Source organism: Pseudopodoces humilis, chromosome 10 (assembly GCF_049639895.1).
Source record: "Pseudopodoces humilis isolate 2021_Gansu_Grassland_sample_001 chromosome 10, ASM4963989v1, whole genome shotgun sequence".
Lineage (NCBI taxonomy): Eukaryota > Metazoa > Chordata > Aves > Passeriformes > Paridae > Pseudopodoces > Pseudopodoces humilis.
Genome location: NC_142209.1, coordinates 17,918,148 through 17,935,987, shown reverse-complemented (window position 1 = coordinate 17,935,987; position 17,840 = coordinate 17,918,148). Strand labels below are relative to the sequence as shown.

At 36.8% G+C, this 17,840-nt stretch overlaps 1 protein-coding gene across 4 annotated transcripts in view; it reads left to right on the top strand.

Annotated features, from left to right (window-relative positions):
* PRKACB (protein kinase cAMP-activated catalytic subunit beta) overlaps positions 1 to 17,840 on the top strand; it is a 67,137-nt gene that overhangs the window by 31,016 nt on the left and 18,281 nt on the right. The window contains exons 1-2 of one of the 4 annotated variants that reach the window (XM_005521023.2): positions 909 to 1,110; positions 17,672 to 17,733. In XM_005521023.2, coding sequence (XP_005521080.1) covers positions 924 to 1,110; positions 17,672 to 17,733 — 249 coding nt within the window. In that variant the 5' untranslated portion in view covers positions 909 to 923. Of the gene's footprint in view, positions 1 to 908; positions 1,111 to 4,621; positions 4,719 to 14,824; positions 14,850 to 17,671; positions 17,734 to 17,840 lie in introns of those variants that run through there. The other 3 variants (XM_014250760.2, XM_014250761.2, XM_014250757.2) reach the window with 3 other exon arrangements.

Sequence of the window (17,840 nt, the reverse complement as noted above, 5' to 3'; positions counted from 1 at the left end):
TATGTGTTTCCATTTTCACAAAAACAAATATTTAGTACTGCTCATTGTACGCATACAAAATTGCATAAATTGCAAATAATTTTAATGTTACATACATATTTCAGTTTATTTTTCTTCTATTTTATGCCATTAAAAGTTATACTTTCTAGACTTACTCCACAGTTGAAAATACTAAGATTTCTTGTGAAAAAATGAAATCTTATCAGCAAAAAGTTAAATGCATTTGGTTCATTTGCAGAGTAAGTAGAACCCAGTTTGAAAAAGTACAATGCAGTTGTGTTTAAACGTGCAGTAGAATTCAATTTCTTCACTGATTTTATCCACAGAGGAGGAAAATAATGCACTTTTTTTTCTTCCAGCAATAAAATAAGTTTATTTAACTTAGTAACGAGTAACTTCCTTGCTTAGGAAGTTGATTAGTTGAAAGCATGAGATTACTAATGATTAGAATCCAGCTGGTTATGTTCGCTGTGATGATGTAGTACTCCATCTTTATAACAGGGGAGGAACTGCAGAATAGTTACTTTTGGTTTTTTTTCACATGTGGTTGTGGTAAATTAAAAAAATACCCATCTACTTTCTGATCTTCTGAACGGGTTGTTTGTTGTACTCTAACATAAAATGTGTACTTAAATACAAAGTGTAATGCATTAAAAAGCTATGAGAACACATACTAGAGAAATTATTGCTTGTTTGTTTTTTAAAAAAACAAAGCACTTTTCAATCTACATGAAAAGAGACTTTTCGATGTATAAACCAGTACATCATAGAGCTTTCCTTAACAGGAAGTAGAAAAGAGTTGTGGTTAACAAACGCTGCAGGCAGGAAGCTCCACACATGCATAGCTCTTAGTGGCGCTGGGTTGTCCAGATCCCTTTAGATGTTTTCTGGTTTGCTTTTGTGAGAGTTGCTGGTGTGTGTAGATGGCAGGGCACAAGGAGGTCCCTTGTAACCAGGGCACGGGGACAGCCACGGCGCTGCAGAGACTGGAAGGGTTCGCTAACCGCCTCTTCCATAGGCACTCCAAGAATGGTGCGCATGAGCAGAAACCGGCTCTGGGAAATGAGAGCCAACAGTGCTCTGAGTTCACTGCCCAGTGGGATGCATCAAGTAAGTGTGGGGAGGGGTTTGTTTCTTTTATAGGTATTTGCTCTTCAGTTTGCCTCGTGAATGAGGTGTGAACACTGACTTGTGATGTGTTCTGGGGCAATTTTATAATTCATTAACTAAAGGTATTAATGGAAAGAAGAGCATATTACATCAGGCAGAGGGAAATAGGGGCTGGTTCATGGACTGGTGGCTGGCAGGAGAATTTATCCTGCATTCTTTCTTTTCTTTCAAAGCACAGTTGACTTGTTTTGGCAAGCCCCCACACCAGATCTTACTTCTAAATTACTTATTTCATTTTCAAATTAAATCAGTGAGTTCAGCAGAAATACAAGGCTCTCACTAAAGACTAGAATGTTTAAACTTCAAAATAGGCAGACATTGCTATGCAGATTAAAATTCTGATTAAAGGGATTTTCATCATTCATAGTTTTTTTAAGGGATATATACATCAGAAATGTGCTATATAATGGTAAACAATATAAAATTGTATTTGATTTTAACTATTACATATTAACTTATGTGGGAATGCTAATTAGCTCTAATTTCTTAATTAGTGAACAGTTTACAGTATTATTTGTATGGATTAAAAGTTTTCATGGTTGTATTTCGAGTAATAAAAAAGATTTCAAAAAAATCACAATCTAAATAAGTTGACATTTGATTTTCTTTTTAATTTTAAAGCTGTGTAGTATTTTGCATAGCAATTCTTGTCTCTGGTTAAATACTCATTTTAAAATGTTACAATATGGTAATTTATGATAATTTTGTTCCAAATTTCAGATTCATTGATGGATTTGAGATAGCACAATTATTTCAGTTGAAGATAGGCCATGTTGGAAATGCTTAGCATCACAGTGTTACCATGAAGAAAATCAGTATTTATACTTCTTACTTCAAATTTAATATATTATATGAGTAGGGAGTGAATCTATTCTCAGAGGATAAGCAGTAAACATGGAAACAAAAAGGTGTTAATGCAGTGATCTAAAATAGATTAAATCTAGGTCTCCCAAATGCAACAGGAAAGAATTGACTCGTTTTGTTGAGAAGATAAATGATGAAAGTGCATAAATTCTGAGCTTTCACTTCTCCAAAATATTTTCAGCTTGGTAAAAATAGGCACATATTTGTGTTTATGTAGAAGCTCTTTTTTATGTAAATAGGTATTTGAAAAAAATAACACTGAAATATTTTCATTTACATAACATGAAGAAAAGAATGGCAATGACCTACTGACACTCACAGATTGTGACCTGTTTGTGTACAAGTCTCTACTTTTTCCCCCTCTTTGTGAGGCAGGCTTCCTAGTGTGACATATTTGATGAGGAAGTGGACTGTCATGTCTCTTGATAAACATGGTGAAAATGGCTGTTCTGTGAATGCTATTTTAAGTCGTAATTAAGCAGAGCAGTTGCATGCAGTTTTCTGAGCTGAAGTTGCTGAGCTGGTAACTGAATGGTGGATGACTATGTGGCTTTGGTTTTGGGATGAAGTTCTGAATCTTTACTCTACTGAAAACCTACTTTCAACCTCTAGATTATTAAAAAAAAAAATAAAATTACCGTAGGTATCCATGAACTGAGTCCACGTTTAAAGGTTCTCATTTTGCTATCACTGTAGCCAGTGATAGAGAAGAAAAGGAGTACAGTGGGGGAAGTATTTCAGACTCCTAATTAGATCTTCCTGACTCCTAGCTAGGTCTTCAGAAAAATACACCATCTGTGAAAATAGTTTGTAAAACATGGAAAAGAAACAGGGTGTTTGGGTTTTTTTTAAATTTCATTTTGGTTGGTTTGTTTGTTTGGCGGTCATATTGTTTAGTCGTGGGGGTGGTCTTATATCCAAGAGTGCAATGTCATAGAATTGCCTAGTCATTGAATTCAGCTTGTACATTAATTTCACAGAAAGTTTTATAAAAAAGCAGTGTTTTAGAAACATGCTGTTGTTTGTCTTGGAAGGATATTTAAATAGTCTCAACTATTCTGCTAATATCACTGCAACTTAGAAATGTTAGTGTAAAGTTTTAGGTGAAGCTACTTAGCAGACAGCATAAATTACTCTTGAAGTTCAAGGCAAAAACACTAATTCCTGAAAAAAAATTGGAAAGTGTCTTCTCAGAATTTTTGTTGTTTTAGGCTTCGGGTTAAATCCATTTGAAAGGGAAATTAATGTATTTATATCTTCTGCTGTAATGAAATACAATAGCAGGTCTGTTTCTTTTCTTTTACAAGTGGTTTCTGCTGAAGCTCTGAGTTTGCTGAAGGGCAGGAGCTGCTGCTTGTTTGGGTGGACTTTGGGTTGTCAGTTGCTCTTGTTGTCAGTGTTGTGGTTTGAGTAAATTGCTGTGTGGTCTATGGCTTTAGGGGATTTTCAGTGGCTGAGTTTGAAATTTAACATCTTTGCTTTGTTATTTTGATAAATAAAGCATACAGTTTTTCCGACTTGTCTTGGATGCTTGGTTGATGCATGAAATTAATGTGCTTTGTAATATCCTCAGAGTCCAATAGGGCAGAGGTAACTAAGGGCACCACAAACCTCGAAATCTGTTTAGAAAAGCTGACTGAGCACACATGTGATGGTACAGCCTGAACTGGTAACCAGGTCAGTTGTGCTGCACTGCCCAAGGGTGAAAGGGACATGATGGGAGCCATCAGAACAATGTATTTCATTCTTTGTTTAGAAGTCTTGACTGTGACCACTTGCAACTGTATGGAATTTACATTTTGATTTTTGCTTTGTTTTCTTAGTTGCTTGTTGTTCTTTGAAAACATGGAAATGCAAAAGGAAAGGAGAATGAGGCTGCTTGGTTTTGAGTGTAGAGTCAGTAAGATCAATGTGTCTTACATTCTCGTACCAATAAAAATGTTTTCCGAAACTGCATAAGAATATCAACAGCTTGTATAACAGAAATGGTCAGGAGAGTCACCACTAGCGTATCTGCCATCTTCATAGTCCCTAAATTGAAAGTGGATGGGTGATGAACAGTCAAAAGAGTATCATTTGGTCTCTGATTCAAAATAATACCAGTATGCTTCCAAATACAGTAGAGTGATTTATAGAGCTTTAGCTGAATAGTTACTTGTATATGTGTGTGTAGAGAGAAAAAAATGCATGTGAAATACGAAATAATGTACAGAGCGTACTGTATGAATTGCTTAAAGCTTTAGAATAACTACTAGTTGGGTACAAGTCAACAGATAATTCTGGTCTAAGGTTGCCATGGAAACAACCAGTGCTTGATATAATTGAGAACATCTTAAACCCTCCTGGTGTTTGCATGCTTTTTTCCCCTGCCATTTTGAGTTGCTTTAGACATGAATAGGTAGCATTGGTCAGAAGAGTAGTAGTTAATGAGCAAAACCAAATACCCGTGTCCTGAATATTGATTTTGATATTCTACTGATATCTTGTGCTTCGTAGTTTTTTGCATCACAAGGAGCTCATAAGGAAGAGCAGCTCTCTGGATTCTGTGTGCTCTCTTTCTGGTTAGTGTGTTAGTGTATTTAGAGATTGAAGCACTGATTTGGTAGAGATTAACATATTTCATCAACTGTTGGATTAATATTTGGAGCAATATGTTTCTGAAAACTAGCTCTTCAGCATGAATGGTAAGTCTTTTCTATTCCCTTTTGGCACATTTTTTGTTCTGTCTTCGCGATCAGGGAAAATCTGCCAGGTTTCCTTTTCTTGTCTGCAGAGCTGCATCGACTGCTGATTTCTTTGTTTTTGTAATCGACTCACTGTGGGTTTCTATGTAAAATTATTAGTCTTAAAGATTTGCAGGTTTTTATTAAACAGTTTGCTTTGCATGACTGGTGTTTAGTGTTTTAAATTTTATTTTAAAGCTTTCTTTTAGAAATATCTGGTTTGGACAATTTTGTAATTGTACATATACATGTCTGTTCACTTAATTTTCTGTGTCACTCATAATAAATTATCTTCTGTGAATTGATACAAATCAGAGAGGCTTTCTGAAATTATTGTATTCATCACCTAAAAATTCTAAACAGGCTTTTGTTGTTTTTTATCTGAACTAGCTTATTCTACTATGATTCTTAGGCTTCTAAATGCTGGGATGGCAGAATAGTTGAGGTCATTCATGGAAGTAAGGGAGGGGAGTCTCATTTGAAATGAGATCCTGTAATAGATCTAGTAAACTTATCAGGCAGGTATTTACTTTCCAAAACCACTGTGACTACTTATTATAAGGTACTTTGAATATAATGGAATTCTGAACTGCTAATTCTTACTTGTAATATTGAAAGTTGTTTTTTTCAATATGTAGACTCTGTAAATTTGTTTTCTTAGAAAAAATATATCCTTTGAAAATTATTTGCAAAAAGCCCAAATATGCTAATTTCCTAAATGATACCGTTTTGTTTCAAACAGATAGTCTGAAGCTTTGGAAAATGACTTGAGACAGAGATTTTTTGAAAAGAAAGAGCAATTGTGTGCCTCTGTGGTTTTGCTTAATACTACTAATTTAAAAGACCATTTTTACAAAGATTTCACTTGTGTACATGGCATGAGATAAAGACTGGGAGGAGTTATCCCACTGCCTTATCTAATATCAGCTTGTCTATACTTATCACATACAAATGTGTTGAGGTCATCTTCCCCAGAATGGAAAGTGTGGCTGTCATTTCCTTCATGTACAAAGTACAGATGTCAAAACTGATACAGTTATTAAGGCAGTGTTTCAGTACTTTGTACCTACATGATGGAGATTTGTGGTACAGCATCATTCATGGCTGTTTAAGTGAACCTAAATGCAGGCTGTCCCTGAGAGTGGTGTCCCAGCCCAGGGTGTGCTCCCTGCAGGGATGCTGGCAGGTGGGAGCACAACATGGACCTGCTGGAGACTTGGTGTGGCCACACAGCCCATGGGTGGCCTGAACTTGCCCCACAGGGACACGATGGCATCCCGACATCCTGCCACCATCTGCCCCTGCTCAGCCTCTGGGGGAGGTGGGGGAAAGCGACAGCCTCCCCCATTTCCTCCATGTCACGCGGCTGCCTCGCCTGCTTGTGGAGAGGTCTCCTCTGGGGTCAAAAAGTCTCCACTTTTCACCAGTTGTTACCCAGCTGGGTTTTCCATCACATTTTCCTCTGTGTCTCTTACAGTTAGGTCACAGCACCCACAGGAACTGAGATTTGTGGAAATCAGTTCTGTGAATTCTGAGTTTTGGGTGATTTTTTGTTTCGATATTCCCTTATGGAGAATAAATTTTACATAGGCTAGGTGGGAAAGAGGTTATAGTTGTTTGTAACTTCAACAATTATGTTGATTTTTTTGTTTGTTTAGTGGTGTGGGTTTTGGGTTGGTGGTAGTTCTTTTTAGGGTTGCGGATTTTTTCTTTCTCTTGGGGGTTTATTCTGCAATTTGCATCTGTAGATTTTATTCATCTTGACATGCAGGCTCCCAGTTCCATAAAAATAGAAATAAATAGCTACAACTTTTATCAGGTGTTGATTTCCAATCAAAAATACTTATAAACGAGTCTAATTTTGACAAGGAAAAGGTGACTATCTCTTGCTCCATTAAGATTAAGTCTTTGCTGTAAACATTTCCCTATTTAAACCACTTATGCTTTTCAATGCATTTTTGTGGCTGGCTTCACTGCAGCAGTACATTGCACCCTGTCAGCAGATAAAATCAGATGCTTTCCTTGTGAAAGATGGCCAAGATGCAAGTGAAACCTTGATGAAAAAATTATGTATTTTCTTCAGTTGCAAGTACAAGTGGCTAATTTTTTTTTCCCTTTTATTTCTTCTTTTTTTCCTTCCCCAAAAAAGGTCTGGTTATATGATTAGATTTTTTTTTCTGGAACGACTCAAGGAAAAGCTGTTTTTCTATTTCTTTGGACTTGGACTTTTGTTTTGAACAGCTTGAATAGATAAAACTGTAAGGTCAAGTAATTAATAGCCCCAGTTCCCAGAGGTGAAAGGTATAGTCTGCTAAATCTTCTGTTTCACTAAGAATAGGCTTAACATTCTGAAGTGTCACTAATTACATGACTGGGCTACTATTTTCCAATACTGCAAATATAGAGATAATTGCTGATACAGACATTTGCACTCAAAAGACAGTTACCAGATATGGATGGAGACAGATGGAGCAGTACATGGAGAGGACATGAGCCACACTGATGGACTCTGCTAAAATATTGTCCAGTTTTGCGCACACTAGAGCATAGGTGTGTGTAAGGGGTGAAGGGTGAAGGGAGGTAGTATAAATATATTGGTCATATGCACTAAGAACATTTCTAACAGCAAGGGACAAAAAGCAGCAACTGATTATTCCTGCTGCTGAAAAGATTGTAAAAAATGGAAGGATGCCATGGAATTTCTGGGTGTCAGAACGGTACATCTTCCTATGTGTGTCTCATGGGACTAATGCTTTCTTTTCAAAAATTCCACACATCCATTAGCCTCTGACAGCAAACTAGGGTGATTTCTTGGGTGTTAACTTGGGTTCATGTTTTGTTCTAGTTCCTGCGCAAAATATTTGAAAAAGACAACACAAAAGCTGCTGCATTGACATAATTCTTAAAATGCATCACAAAGTGAGCAGTCCTTGACAGTGCTTGGTTTGGGGCAGCAGCAAAAAATGAGATTAACAGAATCAGGGTTTCTTCCAAAGGAAAGGGTATTTGGTATGTTGTAATCTTGAACTCTGACTTTAGTCCCTGTTTCATTGCTTACATATATTTTTTTACCAGAAAGATTTGGTTTTTGCCCTCATTTTTAGTTAACATCTCAAATTGTTTATATATTTGTTGCTGGTTACTCTGAGTTTCTGTTAGTCCTGCTGTTGTAGGCCAAAGTTCACAGGAGTTTCCCAGCTTTAATTGTGGAGGTTCTTACAGGCAGTTTTGTAACTTGCACAATGTTTTTGGTGTTTTTCTTTATTCAGTTGACAGTTACCCCAGCACATTAAAAATTGTGGTTTAATTTCTTTAGCTTTTTTTTTTTTTCCCCAGGTTGCAGTTCAGTTCTGTGGAAGTTTTAGGCATGCCTTTATGCCAAATAAGTGCTGAATTTATCCAGTTTCTCTCTAAAATCTCATTCTTTATCAGAATGGATAATAAACATTCTTACCTACTTTTTGCCTGCCTTAATCCTGAGACAAGCAAAAACTTGTTATTCACCCAATGTGTTGAATTGTGAAATGTATTTATTTACATAAGACTTCCTTATTCAGGAAGCCAGTCTCTGCTATTTAAGGGTATAAATGAACTTCTCCTGCTTGGCTGGTTACTGCAGGCAACCCTTTCCTGTAAATATTGAAAACATGTTCTGCGGGAGATATGTCAGTGCAGCAATGTGTCAGAAGCTCAGATCTTGTGAGGAGATGAAGAACTATTTTGCTGATTTACCCTGACAGCTGTGAAGATGTCTTGCTGATCCCAAAGTATCTATATGAGAATTTTTGTGGAGTTTTAATAATGCAAGGGATGGGACAAGGTAGCTTATGGGAAATTAACTTAGACATGAGTGCACATAGGCCAAGATTGGTGAATCTGCTATTATTTTTATGCCTTGTATTAAATATTTGGAAAAAACAAACAATAAAATAGTTGCTCTTCTCAAGTAACTTGTTAAATGCATCCATACGGTGAATGGCCCCTGCAGTTGTTTAGTTTGGAGTATAAGGAAGAAGTCAGTTTAATAAAACTTATAAAGGTTATATTTTAAAAGGAAGGGGTATTTGTGCATGAGTGTGTGTGGTATTACACCCTGCTTGCAGGGAATTCATTTGTCAATATGCAGGTAAGACCAACTACCTGCAAATTTATGCTTACTGTTACTAATAATCTAGCAATAAAGCCTGGTCTCAGGCACAGCTGCATGGCAGTATGTTATCCTTTGTAACCACTGAACTTCTACAAAGAGGAAATGTGGGGCAGTGATATGGGAGAAGGAAGTGGGTGCTGACCAGTCTTAATGGTGCAGAGGGGCAGAGAGCTTAACTAGAGGCAATCTGCAGCAGGTGCTGAAAACATTTTTCTTGGTAGGTGGTTTTGACTGTAAGGAAAATCTGATTAATTTGTGTATTTGTATTAAGTACTAGAATTTGCTAAAAACCTTTGCTCAAAAATGTGATACATTTACAAGATACTTTATAGTAGTGCCCTAGAAAATGTTGTTCTTGGAACTCATTCTTAAACTGTATTCTTTTTTTTTCTCCCCACATGGTAACCATGGAAATATATGCACTGCAGGAACAAAAGATGTTTGAATTTTCACAATTCTCAAACCGTTTTCAGTTTTCTTTGTTATATTGTTAATAACGGTTATATGTCACACAGGAAGGTGGTCTTTTACACTACAGGTCCTGTGGCAGTTGTAACATTTTAGATTATTTGCTGGATAAAGTTCAGCCACAACTATAGAGGATGGTACTGCACCAGCTGCAGCTTAATTCCTAATTGCTTACAAACTACCTCAGTGTATGACTATTGAGTACATTACATGTTAAGATTCTTCACATAGATTTTTTCTGTATGAACAAATTTTTTAAGTGGGGAGTGTTATGTACTGCATGTAAAAATAATTGTATTAAACATATACTTCATTAATTTTGAATAAATTTTAAGATAATGGAATTATTCAGTACAATAATTGAAAACCACTAACTTAAAATTAGAGTTATTTCTCAGAAGCCTTTTCAGTAGCCAGAGTGGTGTGTGTACGTGATCTTGTCACGCTAGCACAAGCTGGTGCCCTTTCAGAAAAGGAGCAGTTCTGTTCCCCATATTTGCCCATTTCCACCCTACTTCTCCCTTCCCTCACCTCAGGAGCAGTCATGAGAAGAGAAGAGGGAGCTGCTTCTCTGGTTGTTCCCTGCCTTCTGCCCATTACTTCTTAGTCTGGGCTGGCTCCCTGACCTGGCTTGGCAGTCAGACACAAGAATGCTTCTGCTCTTCCAAGGCAGGTCATTACAGAAATGCAGGAGTGAGTGACTGACTGTCAGAGGTCAGGACAGGCATGGGGTTTTTTTCAGCCCATACTGAACACTGAACTGTAGCCTGAGAAACCAAACTGCTAGTTGTTGGACTTTTAAGCCTCAAATCATATGGATTGTTGCAAGAGAGGAAGCACATTTCCCAATGTGTCATCTCCTTCAATTAATGCTTCAAGGGCATGAAGAAGGTATGAGTGAGACTCCTTTCATTAAACCAAAGCCTAGGTTTAGCATATTCCAGAGCTAATTGAATGATAGTTCTAACTGATCCATTTAGAGAATTGAAACAAAAACCCCAACTCTAATCAATCATCAGAAGGTTGCTAATTGCGCTTTAATTTGAAAGGAGAACTTGGGTAACACAGAGAGGTACCAGCCTGAAGGACCAAAATAACTAAAGGTGGAGTGGAACAGCTCTTGGCCACCAGGTGTCTGCAGGAGTCTTTGTCAAATCCTATACATAGATGCTCAGATGAAGATACTCTGCTTGCCAGCATTGAGGAAGTCTTGCATATTATTATTACTTTAGGATTTGAATAATAGATCCTAGGTTGAATCATAAGTTTTGATTGGCTGCTATGGGGTTTTTGGCATTTATCTTCTGTTGAGAGAGAAGTCACTTATTAAAGTATGTGTTTGCAAATTTTGATGTATATTGGCTCTGGGTTCTCTTTTAGATTTAGAAAGCAGAGTTTTATCTCATCTGTATATTTTTTTGTGGAAAATTATTCAAGTGGGACATGTGTGCATATACAACTCTGCTGAGCAGTGCTAGTACAAGATTTGATTGCATTTGTGACTGAAAAAACTTTACTGCTTTGCATTATACATTTGACTTTACTGATTTACATTGTACATCTTGGGGTGGGGGGAGTTAAAATTTCAGGAATTTGTGTCTTAAGTGACTCTGTTATTTGGGCTTGGATCTGTCTCCCCAGAGTGGCCCCTGTTAAATTTTTTGGCATTAACAGGATTTACCACCTCTGAAGCAGTACTTTGGTATTTAAGAAAAGATCAAGGGAAAAGACTGAGCATTGGATTTGGAAATGAAATTAATTATATTATCTGTAATAAAAATAGAATGAAGTCAGTCTGACTGTGGCAGTTATATGCAGTAGGGTATCTACTGCTCAGAATTCAACAAAGATCAGTGCTATCTCTGATAGCTGAAAACCTGGCTCCTGTTCTGGTGTGTCTTAATCTGTCACATCTCTTGTGCAGGCTGTTGCTGTGTAGCCAGCCAAGTAAAGAGGTGAACCAGGTTCATTACAGAGCTCTTAAATGTTTTAACTTTGCTTTTATAAAATTCACAAAATACTGTTTAGCTCAAGACATGAAAATCATGGACAGGATTAAAATAAGATTTTGCCTATGATCCAAAATTGAGTTGTAATGGATAAGAGCAATTTGTATTTTATAATTGCTGCATGTTTTAAATTAACTCCTGAGTGTGCTTCTACAAAGATCAGATTCCAGTGTTATCTTCCAGTTTTTAGGCACCACAGCTGTAATTTGTCTTAATTGACTGTTTATCCTGTTTCTCTCCCTTTTTTTCCATGCCTCTCTCTTCTCCTCTTCTTCCCTGTTCATTCCATTATTCCATAGAAAGGTTTACAGTGTACAGTTAGATAATTAGCACTTCCATTTTAATAGCAAGCTTATATTCAGTTAATAATTTTACATGCTTATGTGTCTACTAAGAACTTCCAGGTTTTGTATTTCAGCAAATGGACTCTTTCAGAACTACTCCATGTGTTTGGCTCTTTGATTCTGGGGAGTGTTGGATTTTGGTGGTTTGGTTTGGTTTTTTTAACTGAAGGATGGTTCTTATCCATTTCAGCTGGTAAGTTGGTTTGCTCTGCATCACCTATTTTTATCATAATTAGCGTTTAAAGAGAAATATGAAGTCAGAACCTTGCTCTCAAAGTCAAAAACCTTGATAAATGAGATATTCAATTGATGCAGTTCATTTATCTAGCTTTCCCAGAAAAAAGACAGGCTCCTTGCTGGTCAGCTCTTCACAAGAGGGCCAGTGGCTGTGCTCAGTGCAGTGTTACGATGAGATGGACTTGCCCTCATATAGGGCAGGTTATATCAGGCTTATATCACCTGGACTTTTTTCACACACCATTTTCGTCTCATGAGAAACAAAGTGCTTTGGTTTTGTTTACACTCTGTTTCAATTATACCATTTTAGTTTGTGCTTTGAAGTGTTCTCCAGCTATTGCATTGTTAACTGGTGATCACCCTGCTTCCTCAGAGCTTATAATAATACTTAACACTTAGCTGTGTTCACTTTGAAACGGTGGAGAAACCTTATTTTGAGCCTTTTTATATTATTCCTGCTAATCAAAAGAGAAATTTAAAAAAATTAAGATGACAGGTTAATGGTGTAAGAATAGGACTTGGAACCGGAATCAGAAGCTTCTCACTTGCATCTGAAATATGGTACCATAGCCGCAGGATTCACTGAGGTATCTATATACATCTTGATAAAGTTTAAGGCTATAAATACACTTTTTATAAAAATGAAATATACATATACATTTACCAGATTCTCTTCATACATATTCATTTTTCCATTAAATGATTTAATTAAATAGCCCATTTAACTCCAGACTTCAAATGATTATATTACAGTTTTGGAACAAAATTTGAATTGTATTTTGATAAAGGGCATTTTAAATACCAGACAGAGATTGGCATTTAGCACAGCAGATGGGGGTTTGTAGTGGTGCCCAGTGTTTAGTCTTAATCAGTTTAGTTCTTGCTTTCTTGCTGTGAATCCTAGCCAAATACTCTTTTTTTCTCCCCTTACAAAAAAAAAAAAATAAATCCTGGCTTGCTGGCTCTTGTGGGAGATGTGATTGAGAATAACAAATACTGTGCATGTGGGAGGTGGGAGAAAGGCAGAGTAACTCATGGTAACTCTCAGGACTGCTCCATCTGTGACCCCTTTCCCTCTGCTGTCATTGCAATCCTGCAACTGAGAGGTCCTCACCCTCTTGATTTTTTTCAGGAACTTTATTCTGATTCACTTGCCCTTAAACTGTGTTTTAGCTCAAAGTACTCACTACAGTACTCGTACCCTTAGTTAACAATTTTTTTATAAGCATGTTATGTTTTCATAGAAAAGTTGATCAATAAAACTAGCAAGCATATTGTGAACTGTGTGAATGTACTAATAGAGAACAATCTTGTTTGGGGGTGGGCTCAGGAGTGTTTCAGTTTTGTAGCAGAGTGTTTTCATTTGTTTGGGTTTGTTGGTTTGTTTGCTTGGGGTTTTCTTTAATTCCTCCTTTGCTGGCATTACCTAGGAATCTCTGGGCTCCTCTTCCCTTAGAACACTGTTCCAGCAGACTTTGCTGCTTATCCTCATGTTGCCTTGGTTCAGTACAGCTCTCCAAAGGCTACCTGTGATATGGAAGGGAGTAGCTGAGATCTTGTGTTGTAGTGGTTGTAGCACTGCTTCTGACCAAGGTGAACCAAAGCAGGTGCAAGACATTCAGTTGTGGTTCTTGGCCATTACTCCATTTCTTCCCACCTTCTTCTGAATATCACTTGATTTCCTGATTTGGGTGTTTGTGCTGCATAGAACCTGCCTCTCCTGCTAAGGCTTGCTCATGCTGGTCATAAAGGGCTGGCTTTGTGCTGTGTGCTTGTGCTTGCCTAATCCCTGGACAGCTGGTGTTTCCTCTCTGCTTTCAACTGGTGCCCTTCCTGCCATGATCAGTTGTTCCTGCTGTGGTCCTTGTGCTGGTGTTGTTACCTGTGCTTTGCTGTCTCCTTCCAGTACCTTCCTTTCTTGAGCAACAGCTCCTCCTGCATTGATTTCAGCCTCCTGCACTCCAACTTCTACTGTACCAGTAAACCAGTCTGCGTAGTGTCTGTTGCTGGTCTGTGCATACATTCCTTGCCCCACTCTCATCTTCACTTTGCTCAGCCATAGACAAGTGATCCTTGCTCTTCAGTGTTTATGGGAACCTGTATATCCACATTCTTAGTTCCTTTTTTTCTGACAGTCTTACAAAATTAAATCATACTGATATGGTGTCCATACTGGATCCCTGTGTACATTCCACTTTGCATACAGTAACTTGAGCTGTGCAGTTTAGACTTCTTAAGTTGCTGTTATTGGGTAATGGGACTGAAATCTGATTGAGATATTTTTTTTTGGAGACTGCTTGCCACTTCTGTGCTATCTACCACATGCCATGCAGTTCACACATGCTGTCTTCTGGAACAAAGTGCTAAGTAGTGGGAAGATCACCCGATTACAGGTTTTATTGTGATCCAGCATGCTGTGATGAAGATAGATACACTATTGTTAGCAACAGTTCCGTGGATGTGTATGTCTTGGAATAGATTAATTATTAAAGATGCCAACTTGATCTTCTGAAGTTTTCTAAGCTGTGCTTATTTCTGTGATGCATCATCTTTTTTTTCATACTGATTTTAGCTGCCTTTGGTGATTTTTTTTCTTTCTTTGCTCAAACATTCTGTGATTTAGCATGAGTCATTCTGTCTGTGTGGGAAAGGACTGGTTTATTACAGGGTCTGTTCTTGAGTGGGGAGGGGAAAGGGTGGAATGTATTTGTGTTTTCTATGTGTTTGTTGTGGAAATGCATAAAACTTTTTTTTCTTCTTCTCTTTCTTTCCTCTCTTCATCATCTCATCTGTGTGGGTGAATGTTCCTGCAAACCCTTGGGGAACCTATAGAGACGTTTGGTATGCTCATTCCTTCATAAGTGCCCAAAGTCACAGATGCTAGGTACAGTTCAGACTAGAAAAGCAAACAAGAGCCACATCATCACAGTGTAAGGTGGCTAAAAATGTGCACTTGAGGAAAACCTCTAAATCATCATTTATTACACTTTTTTGTTGGCATTGTCACAGTAATACCAAAGGCCACTTCCACCCAGTTGGCGTAAATTTTTCACTTGAAAGTACTATTGATTAATACATAATTAAATGTGTCCTCCTGTAGCAAGAGCTGCTGTTTTGTGCTTGAGAGATAATTTTCAAAAGTTCAAATTCCAAGCTGTGTTTTGAGAAATGACTGAAGTGCATGACCTTAAATTTCCTAAGTTCTGTTTGAAAGCACCTGCAGAATTGTGTTGAGGCATAGGAGCCCAGGTGACCTCTGAAAGTGAGAACCAGGCATAATTTAATCTACTCTCTCATTAGAAAGAAGCTGATTTTAATAAAGCAGAGCACAAAACATGAAACTGCATTTAAAGGACAGTGATTTTCAGATAAGTTGTGACCATTGGATAGCTTTATTTTGAAAATATATGTTCTATGCTGCTTTCTAAGAAAAGAGGGCCAAAATAAAGTAGAACAAGGTAGGAGTTTTGTTGCAGGAGAGCTTGTGGCTTAGTGGTATTCTAGAAATGAGATATTTTTCTCACAAATCCACAATTTGAATATTTCCAGCTGGATCACATTTAGTTCATAAACAGCATTCTTTATTCCATGAGTAGAACAGAGACAAAAATGACTGTAAATGTCATTGTATATTTTTATAAATACTGAGTAGTCATACTTCAATGCAAAATGTGTGGAAACTTAAAATATTTATTTATATGAAGAGAGATGGCATGAGGGATATTTAAGACATATGTACTGTAATAACATGGAAAAACAACACCAATTTCTTTATGTTTTGGTTCTGCAATATAGTGTTAATGTTCATTTCTAAGCTATAGCCACTAAAGTTTGAGGGCTCAGCTTTTTGGTAATATTAAATATTTTCCTGTTTTGTTTTTTTTTTTTTGTCATTAAGAGAAAATATTTGTGCTACTTTGACATAAACTGATGTTTGAACAACTATATCAGTATTCCTCACTTGATCAAGTCATCTCTGTTCTCCTAATGGAAGAAGGATCATCAAACATGAATTTGGACATTGCTAGTTTCCAGTTTTTGTGTTGACAATTATTTCATGCCACAGGAAATACTGTCCTATCTTCAAATTAGGATAATTAAAAGTCATTATATGAATAATCTCTATAACTTAAAAACAAAGGAAATATTTTCTACACACAGGATAAATATGTTAACATTTTTTGCTGATTAGCCACAAAAATATCTTTATCTCTCAGTTAGTTTTAATACCACTTTACCAGTTTCTCTAATATAAACTATGATTTTAGTTATTTTCTTAACCACAAGTTTAGAATGCTGAATATGCTCCTCCTCTGTGATATTGCTTGTTTCTCTTAAAATAAGATTGCTGAGTGGATATCATGCTTTAAACACTTTTCTACTGTTGAGGTCAGCCAGAACTTTTGACAACTTTTACAAAATTTCCATTTTATTTAGTACTCCATCAGAGCCAGCGGTAGTGGGAACCATAAACCTCCTTTGAGTGTTTTGTGATAATCAAGTCCCATAACACACCTGAGAAGGGGGGAAAAGGGAAAAAAAGCCAACACTCACAACCAGCCTTCTTCAGGACTGCTGTTGTTTTTAGTGCTGCTGGAAATGTACCAGTATAAGAAGAGAATCTTTGAAGTTTTCTTTGTCAACATTAGTATTCACTGAGAAGTACAAGGAAGTTCTGATTCATCAAATGATTTGTTTACAACCTGTTATAAATCTAATTTTTTGACAGTCAGAATGTAAAATACAGTTGTTAAAACACAGATTTTTAGATATTGACCAGAATAATCTTGGCATATTGCTGTGTATTTTTAGCAATTGCTTGTGGCAGAACGTCACAGTACAGAAAAACCACTGTTATTAATCTTGTATTATGTGAAATGATTCAGAGAACACACAACCAGTATGATATTTTCTTGATTCTGTGACTCTTTCAGAACCACAGCAATGTCTGAAACACCTCCCATTAATGACTGTGCATGAAGTAATCCGCATTTGATCTGGCTGAGCATTGATACTCAAAAAAAAGAGAACAGCTGAGAGATGATCTGAGCAAAATATGTTGGTGCACATTTTAAACAGTCATCCAGAATTTTGCCATTATACATTCCTTCAATTTCAATGGAAAATCAATATTAAAACTGCATATTCTCTGACTGTGGGCATGCCTAATGTGCAGTGTTGTTGTAGCCCTGTGCTTTGTCTTTGCTTGCAGTAATGCTGTCCATTTGGTCCTTGAGCTTGCAAACAGCCTTTTAAATAAAGGTGATGAGGGGAAAAAGCAATGAGATTGACATTACACTCAAGCAGCTGAAAGAAAATGCAATTTATTTAAAGAGATAAGTCAATCTTTGTGGAATGGCTATTTATAAATGGCAGGTGTTTGGTTTTTTCCCAGCTGAATTAAGAATGTCTAACATCACCTTAAAGCCTGCTTGCCTATAGAGTATTGTGAGCTATTAGAGCTGGTAAAGTTGAAGTAATTTGTGTAGAATGATGTAGTTACTCCAGAAAGCCTAGATATCACCTGGAGATACGGTAGAAATTCTAGAGACATTGATGCTTGCTTTCATCCATGGTGAAAATAGCATATTATGAATTGAAGAAAGAAGTTGATAATGAAGTTTATGTATTTTGTTAACAAAGCATCTCAGTTGCACCCAGAATGAATTATATTAATTAAAATGTACTTTTTTTGTATATTTTCAGTGAAAGAGTTCCTAGCCAAAGCCAAAGAAGACTTTTTAAGAAAATGGGAAAGCCCCCCTCAGGTATTGCTCATTTAAGCATTCAGTAATTTTCTGTATTGTATTTTTTGGATAACATTATCAGTATGTTATCAGTCTGTTAATGAGTAGTGCAGAAAACAGTAATAATT